General features: G+C 40.1%; 2 protein-coding genes and 1 pseudogene across 3 annotated transcripts; all 3 read left to right on the forward strand.

Annotated features, from left to right (window-relative positions):
* The first annotated feature begins 1,522 nt into the window (after positions 1-1,522).
* TMEM225 (transmembrane protein 225) lies at positions 1,523-4,837 on the forward strand. Of its 2 annotated transcripts, XM_086385095.1 has the most exons (5): positions 1,523-1,895; positions 2,772-2,918; positions 3,248-3,382; positions 4,365-4,517; positions 4,616-4,707. In XM_086385095.1, the coding sequence occupies exons 1-5, from the start codon at positions 1,718-1,720 to the stop codon at positions 4,705-4,707; spliced, it is 705 nt and encodes a 234-aa protein (XP_086241221.1). In that variant the 5' UTR covers positions 1,523-1,717. The 2 variants fall into 2 exon arrangements, with proteins under 2 accessions (XP_086241221.1, XP_086241220.1); XM_086385094.1 differs by having other exon boundaries at positions 4,365-4,837.
* Positions 4,838-7,557: 2,720 nt separating this feature from the next.
* LOC147342347 (olfactory receptor 8B3-like) lies at positions 7,558-8,457 on the forward strand (annotated as a pseudogene).
* Positions 8,458-9,547: 1,090 nt separating this feature from the next.
* On the forward strand, positions 9,548-13,796 carry LOC147342348 (olfactory receptor 8B3-like). The gene is made up of 2 exons (XM_086384125.1): positions 9,548-9,607; positions 13,104-13,796. Exons 1-2 carry the CDS (start codon positions 9,548-9,550, stop codon positions 13,794-13,796), a joined length of 753 nt encoding a protein of 250 aa, XP_086240251.1.
* The last annotated feature ends 1,912 nt before the right edge of the window (positions 13,797-15,708 follow it).

The following is a 15,708-nucleotide window of genomic DNA, read 5'->3' on the forward strand; positions in this document are numbered from 1 at the left end:
GGTAAAAATTTAAAGTAGTAAAATCTATTTAAAATAATATTTTCATATGATAAATATGTAAAGGGATCTTGAAAATATCAACGAATTGATAACCTTCTATAAACCAGATTAAGAAAACAAAGAGGGAGAATAAGTAAATCCAGGAGGAGAAATTACTCCTCATCTTTTAGTGACACCAACAAATATTTAAGGATGAATTTCTCTGGGTTTGTTTCAGAATAACCAGGGATGAGCATTGAAGCAGGGTAAAGGGTACACAGGAACTATCCCATCAGTCTCTACTTTTTCAAAATCACGTACTTCCCTTTTGAAACTAAAATTCTGATTTTCTTTTGCCAGTTATTGTTATTTCTTTATTCTAGATGACTATTTAAAAAAAAAATGTAAAAGCCAACAATCTCCCTTCTACTTTCACTTCTCCCATTGTTCTGCAGAGAATGCCATGCCCAAAACCACCAGTGACATTCTAATCATCAAATCAAGTGACATATGTTCAGCTTCCACCTAATTAGATTTCTCTGCATTAGGAATCTAATGTCTCCTCAAAACTCAAGCTTCTTTAATTATTCAGCAGCATTTGTATTCTTGTAGCTGGCGCTTGTGGTAAAGAACCTGCCTGCCAATGCAGGAGACATAGAGACAGGAGCTCGACCCAGGGTGGGGAAGATCCCCTGGAGGAGAACATGGCAACCTACTCCAGTATTCTTGCCTGGAGAATCCTATGGACAGAGGAGCCTGGCGGGCTACATTCCACAGGATCACAAAGAGTCGGACACAACTAAAGCGACTTAGCACGCATGTACACACACATAGCCTTGCTCTGACCTCTCCTTCTTTTCTCCTTTTCATAAATGATGATGTTAATCAGAATTTCCTTCGCTGCCTCTTGTCACCTTCTGTGTGATATTGTCTCATGGTGATATGCACATTCATGTTTCAACTGCCTTTCCTAGGTTGATAACCCTTAACTTACAATTAAGTTTCAAGAGTAATTCTATCATATGCCCTGTTCATCTCACCATAAGTTTAAGGAGTACTTTAAACTTAAACAAACCCAGTACTTACTAAATTATTTCTCATAAGCATGCTTGTGCTTGCTCCCATGGTTTACATCTTATTTAATGGCATCTTGACTCCTGTTTTCCCTAACTACGTATATGATTTCTTCTCTGACCTGTATCTCACTAATCCCTCACCTATCGTCAAAACACCCCAAATTATGAGTGGGCATTCTCTTTTGTGATGTTAGCTAGCTGACATAGTGATCCAAATACCTTGTGCATTTCATTGATCCCTATCTAATGTTCATCAATCTAATGTCTTCCATCATACACGTCTAACTTCTTTCAGGACTGCTAGTTGCTCCTATATCTGATAGTGTTCTCTATGTGTGACATCATACCTCCTTCTGTATCTGGATCCTCTTTCAAGGCCTCTAGGACCTAGGTGCTTCCATAGCAGCAGGTCTCAGGGTCAAGGGTCAGGCCAAGATGATTCCATAGCAGTTGGGAGCCATGACGACAGACTAGCCTAAGTGGAGGAGTGGGGAACAGTGGGATTTATCGTTTGTTTCATAAGTTACTTCAGCTTCTGCCACTGCCAACGTGTTAGGAATCACTAAAAGCTAGAATTTTGCCCTCTTTCTTGTGACTAATCATATCTAAGAAGAAGCACGTGAGATATTGGTGATGGTCTCTGCTTAAAATCTCCAATCTCAATGGTGCACATACTAGTCAGAAAGGTCGAGGCCACGAACATGTTCTTCTCCTCCTGGATCTTAGTCTTCTTGGCAGTAGGAATCATCATAGAAGAATGGGCTGAACTGAAGTTGGGACCCCAAAAACCTACAATAACCCACAGTCCGTGGATATGTTGTACTCCCCTGTGGCCATCAGGTCAGTGCTATTATATGGAAAGAGATGGGTAGAGAATGAGGGTTCATCCTTCCTTGACTTCTGTTCATCTCAGCATTATCCTCTAGTGCAACTGCCTGTGGTTGCAGTGTGCCTACTTCCATAATCAACAGTCAAGGCCTACCCCAAAAGCTCAGTTGCTGCTGCTGCTAAGTCGCTTCAGTCGTGTCCGATTCTGTGCGACCCCATAGACAGTAGCCCACCAGGCTCCGCTGTCCGTGGGATTCTCCAGGCAAGAACACTGGAGTGGGTTGCCATTTCCTTCTCCAATGCATGAAAGTGAAAAGTGAAAAGTGAAAGTGAAGTTGCTCAGTCGTGTCCGACTCTTTGCGACCCCATGGACTGCAGCCTACCAGGCTCCTCTGTCCATGGGATTTTCCAGGCAAGGGTACTGGAGTGGGGTGCCATTGCCTTCTCCGCAAAGCTCAGTATTAGCATGTTTTGGAGAAAGCCTTAGAAGCTCACAGACTTAACTGATGGATCTCTGAGAAGCCCTGACAGTAGCAACAGGGTATCTAGCACATCTAGAATGTGAGGATATAAAAGAAAGGTGACTGGCAGCAAAGAAAACATGTTACATTGCCACTAGAAGAAGACAAGAATGTTTAGCAAGAAATACATTTTGAAAAAATAGAAGAGAAAGAAGTTTACAAGATACAAAGATAGAGAAGTTTCTTTTGGTTCCGTCTCCCATTTAGCTTAAGACCCCTACCTCTTTCTTGCCCCATCTTTGCTCTTTATTATTTAATCAAATGTTTCACCTCATTCTTGTTTACCTAGAGATTTGTGTGCCCCAGGTAGAAATGAGCCAGAAGAAACATCTGTCCTCCTCTCAATACAGCTTCTTCTTTTCAACAGATGGCCTGGAAGTGATCAGGAACATTCTGATTGTGGTGCTCAGTCTTTCCTTCATGCATAACTTGCTCCTGGGTTTTGAATTCACCTATATGATTCCTCAAACCAAATATACTCTCATTATGACTGCCTGCCTTGCTTTCCTCACAGGTAACTCCCTGTCTTCTTTCACAAGTAATTTCCTGTTTTCCCTAACATAGGATTGGAGGCATACTTGTCTTCCCTAACATAGGATTGGAGGCATACTTGGTTTGTAGGTCCAGGCTGTGGTCTCTGACTAACTCAGCCCTCCCAGTTCTTTGGCTTAGATACGCAGCTGCCAAATATTATCCACCACTCAAGTGGCATTGACCTTTGGACAAGATGCAGTTGTGCATGTTAGGGGTTGGGAAGTCAAGCATATCTTGGATTAAGACTTAAGTACGGGAGCCAGGGTCCATCAGAAGGGACTTTTCTTTCCCCTTTTGTCTGGACATCAGGCATCCTTCTGCTCGGTGCACTCCTACTGTATCACCACATGCTACGTCAAGGAGAATCCGTGTACTACTCAAGTTACAAGATCAGCTGGATCATTTTCACTGCGTACTTAAATGTTTTATTCTTATTCATCTCTGGTGAGTGTCTTCAGGGCCCTTGATGAGAGCTAAGAACCAATCCATCTCTGATAGGTGCAAGAGTGAGAGGATGGGAAAAAAGATAGAGGGAAAGTTACCAACCTTTGCATTTTAAACGGCTAGTGGGGGAGTTAGACTCGCTCTGAGGATGGTTCCTGAAAGGATGTGGGCTGAGTGAGATGTTCGATACGCTTGCCTCCAAGGGAACCCTTCCTTTCCACCTTTTCTTTCATACCTGCCCCATTCAGAGTGGAGATAACAGCTAACTTCAAGACTAAAGAGAGTAACTGATAGGGAATGTTCATTCATGTGGAGGCAGTGACCCTGGGGGCATAGTGTCCTGCCAGGACAGCCTGAGGTCACAGAGAAACAGTGTCTGATGCACAGTGACCACCTACAAACACCAGAGACTCTTATAAGAAGCCTTTAAAATTTCCCTTGGAATTAAACTCCCTAACTCAGAAGCACATCTGTCCTCTGTCAGAAAGAATTCTCAATTGTGTTGAGCACTGCCTGTGTGTGTGCTCAGTCACTCAGTCGTGTCTGACTCTTCCATGACCCCATGACTGCCAGGTTCCTCTGGCCATGAGATTTCTAGGCAAGAATACTGTAGTGGGTTGCCATTTCCTCCTCCATGGGATCTTCCCAACCGAGGGACTGAACACAAGTCTACTGCATCTCCTGCATTGCAGGTAGATTCTTTACCTGCTGAGCCGTCAGGGAAGCCCCAATCTTGTGCATGTGTGCTCAGTTGAGTCCGGCTCTTAGTGACCCCATGGACTGTAGTTGGGCTGTGTTTAAGCTATTCTGCATACACTTCTAAACTCTCCTGCTAAAGCATCCCCCTCCTGAATGGCTTGGGGCAGTTCAAAAGGAACCATTAGGCTTTAGATCTGGGCCTCGTGGCCCATAGGGAGGGAAGTGTTTCTGTGACTTTTCTATTGTTTCTTCATCACCCTCCCCTGGCTTCTCTTTTTCCCAGGATTCCTCTCTCTCTTACAGTACAAGCAGCCCATTGATGGTTCTGGCAGCCTGATCCCCAGATCTGCCAGAAAAAGTCAAGTTATGGAGCAACATGGGGTTTCTATCAAAGTTGTTTCGTTACCAGCAGGTACTGCAATGCCTCGTAGTATTGTTCGATTACACTCTGCCCACATGAAAGAAGATTCTCCAGAAAGACTGAACATCCAAGCACGTCGTGTAACCTGGGCTCTGTGATTTGACAATTTATTTTTCAGTATATGTTCATCTTGATGGCAAAAGCTTGTGCATATGTGGTGTGTGTAGGTCCAGCTGTATGGTCTAGTTTGGCATTATATAAATGACTAAAACTGGGTTGGGGTCTATAAGAAGATCCAGAAGCCTCAATTTTTTTTTTTTACCCTGACCAGCTTTTATTTGTTCTCACCATTTAATAACATGTTATTAATATAATAAATATCATCATATAACTGATACTTGCTATATTATTAACTCTATCACAATAATTTAGAGTAATGTGCACTACCTTTAGTCTCATTGACTTTATTGTAAAATATTTCAACCCTTCAGAAAAAATACAAAACAACATGATAAACACCTGTATATACATCACCCAACTTTCACATTATAGGTATAACTGATATTCCCCTAGTTCTTTTTCTAATCTCAATTCCCTCATTTGTTTCACTGCAAAACACGTTTAATGATGCATTGTTGATAATTTTACATTCATGTCATTTTTCTTACAACTTTATGCATCTGTAAATTTGTAGAGAGTAGCTATCCCAGGGTTCAAAGATCATTAAATGTCATACTGTATGGATTATTTTTAACAACTCACTTTTTTCACTCAACTCTATGGTTTTGTGATTTATTGATAAATTTTGTTCTACTTCATTCATTCAAACTACTGCTAAGTTTTTCCCTTTAGAGGTACAATGTGAAATACTCATTTTCCAGTTGATGAAAAGCTAGCAGTTTTCTTTTGTTGTTGTTTTGTCACAAAGTTGTATGTGGCTCTTTTGTGACCCCATGGACTGTAGCCCACCAGTCTCCTCTGGCCATGGGATTTCCCAGGTTGCCATTCCCTTTTCTAAGGGATCTTCTTGACCCAGGGATCAAACCCATGTTTCCTGCATTGGCAGGCAAATTCTTTACCACTGAGCCACCAGGGCAGCCCTGTTTTCTTTATTCTGTTACAAATAGTGCTGCTATGAATATTCTTATACACAGTTCCCTCTGCCCATGAGCTAGAGTTTCTCTTGGGTATTTAGGACTAGACCAGCTGTATCAGAGAATGTTTTCAATATGATAATTACCTGTGTTACTGTTTGTTCAGTTGCTAAGTTGTGTCCTACTCTTTGGGACCCCATAGACTGCAGTATACCAGTATCCCTGTACTTCACTATCTCCCAGAGTTTGCTTGAACTTATGTCCATTGAGTCAGTGATGCTATCTAACTATCTCATCCTCTGCCGCCCCCTTATCCTTTTGCCTTAAATCTTTCCCAGAATCATGGTGTTTTCCAATGAGTTGGTTCTTCGCGTCAGGTAGCCAAAGTATTGAGCTTCAGCTTCAGCATCCGTTCTTCCAACGAATTTTCAGGGTTGAATTCCTTTAAAATTGACTGGTTTGATCTCCTTGCAGTCCAGGGGACTCTCAAGAGTCCTCTACAGCACCACAGCTTGAAAGCATCATTTCTTCCATGCTCAGTCTTATTTGTAACAAATACTAAAGTGTTTCTTTTTATATGTGTACTTTTCTTAAACCGTAAGCTCCTAGAAGGCATAGGATTGTCCCCTAATAATTCCTCAGTACCTGAAATAACACCTATCAGAAACCCACAAAAGGGTAGGGCCATGCTACTGAAACAGCTAGGCATATCTTAATGATGCTTTTCCTGCACCACACTCAGGTCTACAAAGAAAAACACTGACTTAAAGCTATATAAGCTTTTGTCTGTGGGGTAACAATTCTATTGTAATATTTAAAATTGGTCCCAAGAAACATAGGAAAAAGGGCTTCTCATTCTCATTCCAATAAAGTGTTTATTAAGCAAATATTTATTCAATACCTACTGCATATACCAGGTGTTACTCTAAGTTGCTACAAAAATAACACTGAACAAAATAGACAAAATCTCTGCCTTTATGGAACTTAGATTCAAATGCAAGTGACCATATGAATGCATGTGTTGTGGGAAAACAAACTAAATAAATAAGTGGCTCATATTTCATAGAGGAGTAGGTGCTGTGTATTCAGGAAAGGTCACCTGCTTTTCTATTTGAGGATCTGCCCCATTTGGCAACAAACCAAAATGTATGCAAAATGGATTACTTCCAAAACATCATTGTTATAGTGAACTCAGCTTAAATGCAGTGTAGGTAATTTCTCTTTACTACAAATCATGATCTCTGGGGAAGACACAATGAAAACCTAAGACTTCTAAGTTTTAATCAGGTCCCTAGGATTTCCCAATTCAATAACCTCTGAGTCATATTAGCAGGTGGCTCCCTGGGCACCAGCAGATGTTACTTCCACCCCATAGTCTGGAGAGGACACTCTGGCAGAGCCACCATCAGAAATTATGACCTGTAACTCATGGCACCTCAGAGCCTGGCGTACCGAGGTCTGTGCTCTGGCTCTCTCAGTCCAAAATGCACTCACAACAAAAACAATAGCAAAGAAGAAGAATCTCTGTTCCGGACTGTTCATCTCTAAAATTCATCATAACCACTTGCTTTTCTTTAAGAATAAGGAAGCAGAGGTAGCAAGTCCCAACATTGAAGTCTCTGTGCTGAAGGGTGAGTGTTGAATTTTATCTGTCCTGTTACTCATCTTCCAAACCTCATCTATAGAAGCCAAGGACTCTGAAATGATGTGCCTTCTCTCTGCTGAGCTTACCACTGATCATTGGGTGGGCCTGGTAAATGGTCAGGGCAGAAGTAGAGCAGAGATGCTGTTGTCATGAGATTCGGGGTCACTGAATCTTAACCCTGTAGAACTTGCCCGTTAGTGTTTTTGATACACATCTTTAAAAATTCCCTCAGCGTTTATACAGAAGAGAAAACAAAGGCACAGACGGGTGGGTTGGGGTTCCTTCTCACATTCTGGGTCTCTCTCATTAGAGTGGGGTTGGGTGGAGAGAGTGGGGTACTCATTTTAACATTACACTCTGTCCTGTTCCCACAGTTATGTCCTAGGGAAGAATGGCCCCAGGGAACGAATCTTCAGTGACTGAGTTTATCCTGCTGGGTTTAACACAGCAGCCCGAATTCCAGCTGCCTCTCTTTTTCATTTTCTTAGCAGTTTATGTGGTCACTGTGGTGGGGAACGTTGGCTTGATTATTCTTATCAGTCTGAACCCTCCCCTGCACACTCCCATGTACTACTTTCTCTTCAACCTTTCCTTCATTGATCTCTGCCACTCCTTTGTCATTACCCCTAAAATGCTGATGAGTTTTGTAAGCCAGAACATCCCCTCTTATGCAGAGTGCATGACTCCTGTCTGCTTCTTCTCCTTCTTTGTTATTGATGAGTGCTGTGTTTTGACATCAATGGCCTATGACCGATACATGGCCATCTGTAAGCCCCTGCTCTACAAGGTCTCCATGCCCCGTCAAGTCTGCCTCTTGCTGACGGTGAGTGTATATGCAATGGGGCTTGTGGGTGTCATGGCCCACACTGGGTCCATGCTGCAACATTCCTCCTCTCCTCCAGCTCTCCTGCACAAGCACCTCCATCAATGAGCTGGTGGTTTTCATTGTGGTGGGTGTCAATATCATAGTTCCCAGGGTCACCATCTGTTTCTTATACCATGATCCTCTCCAACATCCTCCACATCCATTCTGCAGAGTGCAGGTCCAAAGCCTTCAGTACCTGAAGCTCCCACATAATCATGATTTCTCTTTTCTTTGGATCAGCAGCATTCATGTATCTCAAAACTTTTCCTTCTGGGTCTCTGGATGAAGATATAGTGTCCACAGTTTTTTACACCATTGTGGAGCCAATGGTGAATCCTTTCATCTACAGTTTGAGGAACAAAGATGTCCAAGTTGCACCAAATAAAGACTTTGAGGAAAATGGTGTTCTAAGTGGAATTTGTTACTATTTGTTAGTACTATTTGTTACTAATAATTAGTAGTATTTGTTATCAATAATTAGTACTATTTGTTACTACTAATTATTACAAATATCACTCTTTCCCTTCCCTGTGACAGCCAAGGTGGTTCTTTCTCAGATCTTCACTGTGAGAAACTTCTGGGGTGTTTTGGAGGTAAAATCCAAGAAAGTGTGGCAATCCCCTAAAACTGTGGCTCCTATGGTGTGCTGCAAGTCTTTGGGGTTGCAAAGAGTCAGGTATGACTTAGTGACTGAATAACAATGAATCTTAATACATATTTAATACAAACATGCTATTTCCAACTCTAATCTAGCACCACAGAATTCATTATAGACTTTCCTTTTTGTGTATTTGTAAATTCTTTCTTTGATGGTGTCACTTACTTATTTGACTGTACATTATAAGGAGAAAGAGTTTAAAAAAAAAAAACTGTATATAAGCACTGTACTCCAGAAGGTAAATGTGTTTCTCACACTGGTATTGACTTTCAATTCTGAAGCTATCACATGTGTACTGAGATTGAATGAATGATAATAAATTTAGATAATAGAAATTTTGTTATAACCAAATGCCTTTTCCTGACGAATTTGCTTATGACTGGTAATGATGCTGTACACTCTCACAAAGTGTAGTGGTAGGGCATTCCTTGCTTTCCCTTTGTATCTGACCAATTATTAAAAATCTACTAAAAATCTGGATGTCTCAGTCTTTATTCTTAGAGTAGGAAGAATGAGAGCCTTGACTTAGGTTGGTTTAAAGAGGATTCAAAGAAGAATCAGCTTTAACTGTGATTTTTATTCCCTGCCCCTGAAATATTTTCCATAAATAAAACAGATTTACTTTTGTATAAATACAAGAATAGAGTAATATTTAAATTACTACTAAAGATGGAATAAACTTAAATTGTAAACAATGGAATGCTACTTAACAGTAAAGGAAATGGCTCTTGACACATGTAACAAATGTGATGAACATTAAAGGCATCATGACTATTGAAAAAAGCCAGTCTCAGAGATTCCATATTATTTGATTTCATTTATTATCCTTCAAATGACTTGACTATGGAGGTGGAGATGAAAGAGATAGAGATGGAGAAAACAGATGAATGTGGAAGGGGATGGGTGTGACTATAAAAGAGTAGTATAAGAATTTCTAAAGGTAGTGAAACAATTCTGTATCCAGTCATGGTGTTGCTACATGAATATATACAAAGGATCAAATTGCACAGATCTACACACATGTACACACACACAATGCAAACACTCGGTGCCTATAAGGCTGCTAAAATCTCACTGTCTGTAGTCTTGAAGTCTTGTTACCATTACTAAACCAGTGTCAATTTCCTGGTTTTACTGTTACACAGTAATTGTGAAAGATGTCATCATGATAGGAAGCTAGATGGAGTTCAAGGGACTCTATGCATTATTTTAGCAATTCCATGTGAATCTATACTTATTTCAAAATAAATGTTAGTTGAAATCTCGTAAGCACAAGTACAAATTAATACATATCTAGGAATTATAGTCAGATACGCCTGAGTGACTGAACTGAACTGAACTGAACTGAGGAATTCTAAAGTCTTATTTTCTTGAAATAGAAGTCTAAGAACAGTGATTTTCTTATGTGCTCTATGCTTAGTCACTCAGTCATGTCCAACTCTTTGCAACCTCATGGACTGCCAGGCTGCTCTGTCCACGGGGATTCATCAAGCAAGAATACTGGAGTGGGTTGCCATGCCCTCCTCCAGGGGATCTTCCCAACTCAGGGACTGAACCCAGATCTCTCGCATTGCAGATGTATTTCTTACTGTCTGAGCCACCAAGGAAGTCCAAGAATACTGGAGGGGGTAGCCTATCCCTTCTCCAGAGGATCTTTCCAACCTAGGAATTGAACCGGGGTCTCCTTCATTGCAGGCAGATTCTTTACCAGCTGAGCTACCAGGGAAGCCCCTGATTTTCTTATAGACTTAATTTATTAAAAGCAAAGACATATTGAGTCAGAGCAGCCCAAAGAAAATTTTAATGGAATATTGGATTAGAATTATACCTAATAGCATTTTACTGAAACAATAATGTCTAAAAGCAATAAAATATCCTTTCTCTATATGTCTATAAAATGTTCATAAATATTTAAAGATACTCAAACTATTTTATAAAGCAAAATAAATAACCTTTACTGAAGTGTTTATAAATTTTTACAAAAATTAATGTTATCTGGAATGACAGTTAATGAAATTCTCAGTGACATTAATTATTTTCATTTTTATGAAGAACAGAAAGGATCTTTTTCTATGCCTCAGGGATGTACATTCCCTGAAGGAAATGATTAGGATGTGAAAACAGACACCAATTTCTTGCCTGCAGAGCTTATCATGTTGGAAAAGTCTTAAGGGAGACTTATGCCTGGATTTCTAATCAGGTATAAAAAAATTCCAAGCCTTAAGCAAATGCCATGTGCTCTATAATATGGTGGTGTACCTGCCAAGTCTATGGTTTCCCTTTACAGTCTCCTAATAGATTTATAGGTACAACTTTAACCTGAACCTTAGACTAACTCCTGTAATTCAGACTGTCATATCAGTGCTCCGACTCTTTTGCCAACACAGGGAGAAGATTCTGTGACTGCATCTGTTCAGTGTTGATATCTCCAAAGCCAGCTCTTCCAGAAGAGTGGAGGTGAAACACATATGAAGCTCCCTCAGCACTGAGTTCCCTCAATGGAAGGAATGTGAGTTAACCAGGTTTCTTTTTCCCTCATCGCTAAAAAATGAGGAAAAACATTTCTATTGAATAACAAGAAACTCCAAGGTCTGGATCTCTGACTTGACTGCTTGTATTCTGAGCATATCCTCTGTGTTGGCCTTGTCCCCGTTCTGGTAGTAGGGGAACTATAGCAGTTCCAAGTGACAAATCCAGAGCATAGCAATATCAGAGGAAGAAAATATCTGTTTTTCTCCTAAAATTCTTTTGTTGAAATACATGTATTATACAACTTTACATGTCATTATAAGAATACAGCTTGGTATGTTTTTACTAATTTAACAGCTAATTTAATTAGCACCCAAATGAATTTATTTCTCTTTCATGCCATCCTACAAAACATGGTAAAGTATATCCACCTTGTTTTATTCATCTTCTGTTCTTCTAGGATGGAATATAGCAGAAGAATGTGTAGAAGCAATGGAGTATATGGTTAAGCATAAAGTTTAGGCCACCAAGGCTCTCCTCCAGACCTGTTACCAATTACTGATTTCATGGAATCTTGTAGCAGAATGTCTGTAAATCCTATATGTCAGGAAGCTTTTAACAGGAGGCTTCCTGTGTGCTGTTTTGGATCTGTCAGAAATTCTCTGTTCCTTATCAATTCCTGAATATTCAGGAATTAAGAAGAGAGGCAAGCCTCTCCTGGGACTGAGGAACCCAGGCATTTCCTCCATTAGTTTTTCTATACAGTGATAAGTACCTCTTCCTGCGTGTGAACCATACAGTAAAAGTCATCGTTTACAACTCTCTCTCTCTTTAATATGGATCGCCTGTGTTTTGTAAGTCTGGAATTTTAACCTTTATCTTTGCTGAAAATAACTACAGTATATATGCCCACACCATGTTGATTAAAACACCTTTGCTCCATCAGAGCTCTGGTCCCCGTGTCTTTCTTTCTTTCTCTCTCTCTCTCAGGCTATTTCTTTAGAGTGCAGAGGCCCTCTGAGTTCACTTTCCTGCCCGGGCTTCTAAGACCCTCTCGAGAAGGTGCTCTGTGCCTTCACCCCATCGAGAGGGTGCCTGAGGCCTCCGTGAACAGAGCAAGCCCCGTGCCAGGGGCTTTATTGGCTTTCTGCATAAACCAAGGAATATCAGCCTCTTTCTCTCCTTTACTTTCTTATTGTCAACTCCGGACCACCAGGTTCCAGTCCATTAAAGGACCTCAACACCTATAGATTGTTAACAACTTCCTTCCAGGAAGCAAAATATCGATGTGACCTCTGCTCTATATGAGTTCTCTCTTTCTTGAAGGTCATCATAGGGAAACTGAGATATGTAGTAGAGTGATGGAAACTTGAGTAGAAATGAAAAAGTGACTGGTCAGATGAGTTGGTTGCAGTGATGGGGATACATTCCTACTACTGAAACTCATCAACAGGTAGGTTTGTTCCTCAGCTATCCCATCCCTCTATCTTTTAGTAAAGTTAGAGCTATGATTTGTCCCATACAACTCATGAAAACAAAAGACATGGGAGGGGACATGGGTAAACCTATGGCTGATTCATGTTGATGTTTGGTAGATACCAATGCCATACTGTAAAGCAATTATCCTTCAATTAAAAATAAATTTAATAAAAAGACAGTGATTTAAATGTTGAAATGTGTGTGCCTTCAGACATTATGAAGCAGAGGAGGACTTACATGATTTCTGCCAGTCTGAGACTCTTTCTCATAAATAAAGCTCATATAAAAGTTAGTTTGTAAGGACGGAGCTGTGTTCCCTACTAATGAAATTTTCTTCTGTTCTCACAGGTTTCCAAAGTTAAGAATAGGAAGCTGGCTGTAAAGGACTCCTTCAGTTCAGTTCAGTTCAGTCACTCAGTCATGTCCAACTCTGTGACCCCATGAATCACAGCATGCCAGGCCTCCCTGTCCAACACCAACTCCCGGAGTTCACTCAGACTCACATCCATCGACATTGACTGAATTTATTCTTGCTGGATTAACAGACTGTCCAGAGCTCCAGCAACCCCTCTTTCACCTGTTTCTAGTGATCTTTGTTGTCACCATGGTGGGCAACCTGGGCTTGATCATTCTTATTGGTCTAAATTCTCACCTCCACACCCCCATGTACTATTTCCTCTTCAACCTGTCCTTCATTGATCTCTGTTACTCTTCCGTTTTCACCCCCAGGATGCTGATGAACTTTGTATTCAGTGAGAATACCACCTTGTATGTAGGGTGCATGACTCAGCTGTTTTTCTTTTTCTTTTTTGTCATCTCTGAGTGCTATATGCTGACCTCAGTGGCCTATGATCACTATGTGACCATCTGTAACCCCTTGTTGTATAAGGTCTCCATGTCCCATCAGGTCTGTTTGGTGCTCTCTTTGGCTGCATATGTGATGGGGTTTGCTGGAGCATCTGCCCACACAGGGTGCATGCTTAGACTAACCTTCTGCAATGTGAATGTCATCAACCATTACTTGTGTGACATCCTCCCACTCCTCCAACTCTCTTGTACCAGCATCTATGTCAGTGAGGTGGTAGTTCTCATTGTCATGAGTATTGACATCACAGTACCCAGTTTCACCATCCTGGTTTCTTAAGTCTTCATATATTACTGTACAATATATTCTTGTATATATATGCTTCTCTATTTTGTCTAGTGGTTTGTATGTCTTAGTCCCATGAATGTAATTTTCCCCTCCCTTCTTCCCTCTCAGCTAGTGCCTCCCCTGACAGTTCCCAAGTAAACACCAGGTAACCAGGGAGCCCCTGATGTAGCCCACAAAAGCCAACCTTCAGGGAGGGGTCCAGAGAAACTTGCAGAGGGATGGAGTAGGGATCTGAAGGAGCCGATGGGGAAGATCCAGCAGGGTTTGCTTACTAGTAAACAACTTTGGAAACTGGGGACTTTCCCAAATGCTTCTGTTATGTCTGAAATATCTAATAATACATATGCATTTATTATTTTAGTGTTGAAGGTTTTTCTTTTCTTTTTTGGTGGTTGTGGGGGGATAATGGATTTTCCCTTTGATTTGCTTTTGTCTGTTAAAATGACTTCATAAAGTTCTTTTAAAAGTAATGTGTAAAAAGCAGCAAGATTATTTTCAATAGTAAAAAACTGAAAACATTTCTTCTAAGATCAGGAACAAGAGAAGACAATTACAATTAGTAGCCACTTTCACCACTATTATTCAACAAAGTTTTGGAAGTCCTAAACACAGCAATCAGAGAAGAAAAAGAAATAAAATGGATCTACATTGGAAAAGGAGTAAAACTCTCACTCTTTGCAAATGCTATACTGTACATAAGAAACCCTAAAGATACCATCAGAAAATTACTAGAGCTAATCAATGAATTTAGTAAAGTCACAGGATACAAAATCAACGCACAGGAATCCCTTGCATCTATACACTTATAACAAAAAATCAGAAAGAAAAATTAAGGGAAAATCCCACTCACCATTGCAACAAAAAGAATAAAATAGCTAGGAATAAACCTACCTAAGGAGACAAAAGACCTGTATGCAGAAAACTATAAGATATTGATGAAAGATGACACAAAGCAGATGAAGAGATATATCATGTTCTTGGATTGGAAGAATCAATATTGTGAAAATTAATGTACTACCTAAATCAGTCTATAGAGTCAATGAAGTCTGTCAAATTACCAATGATATTTTTCACAGAACCAGAGCAAAAAATTTCACAATTTTATGGAAACACAAAAGACCTCAAACAGCCAAAGCAATCTCGAGAAAGAAAAGTAGAACTGGAGGAATCAACCTTCCTCCCTTCATAACATACTACAAAGTCACAGTGATCAAGACAGTATTGTACTGGCACAAAACCAGAAATATAGATCAATGGATCAAGATAGAAAACCCAGAGATAAACTGACACACCTATGGGCATCTTATGTTTGACAAAAGAGACAAGAATATATTCTACAATGGAGGAAAGACAGTTTCTTCAATAACTGGTACTGGGAAAACTGGACAGCTACATGTAAAAATGAAATGAGAACACTTCCTAGCACCATACACAAAAATAAAATCAAATTAAAGACCTAAATTTAAGGTCAGAAACTATAAAACTAGGAAAACGCAGGCAGAACACTTTGACATAAATTCACAGCAAGATCTTCTTTGACCCACCTCCTAGAGTAATGGAAATAAAAACAAAAAAATTTTAATGGGATTTAATTAAGCCTAAAAGCTTTTGAACAGCAAAGAAAATGATAAACAAAATTAAAAGACAACCCTCAGAATGAGAAATAATATTGCAAATGAGACAGCTGACAAAAGATTACTCTTCAAAATGCACAAGCAGTTCATGCATCTCACTGTCAGAAAAATAGACAACCCAACCAAAAAATGTGCAGGGGACCTAAGCAGACATTCTTCCAAAGAAGACATACAGATGGCCAATAAACACATGAAAAAAATACTCAACATAGCTCATTATTAGAGATATGCACATCAAAACTACAGTGAGGTATCACCTCACACCAATC

This window comes from Bos grunniens, chromosome 29 (genome assembly GCF_055505025.1).
Source record: "Bos grunniens cultivar Pamir isolate PY7600 chromosome 29, Bosgru_T2T1.0, whole genome shotgun sequence".
Taxonomy (NCBI): Eukaryota; Metazoa; Chordata; class Mammalia; order Artiodactyla; family Bovidae; genus Bos; species Bos grunniens.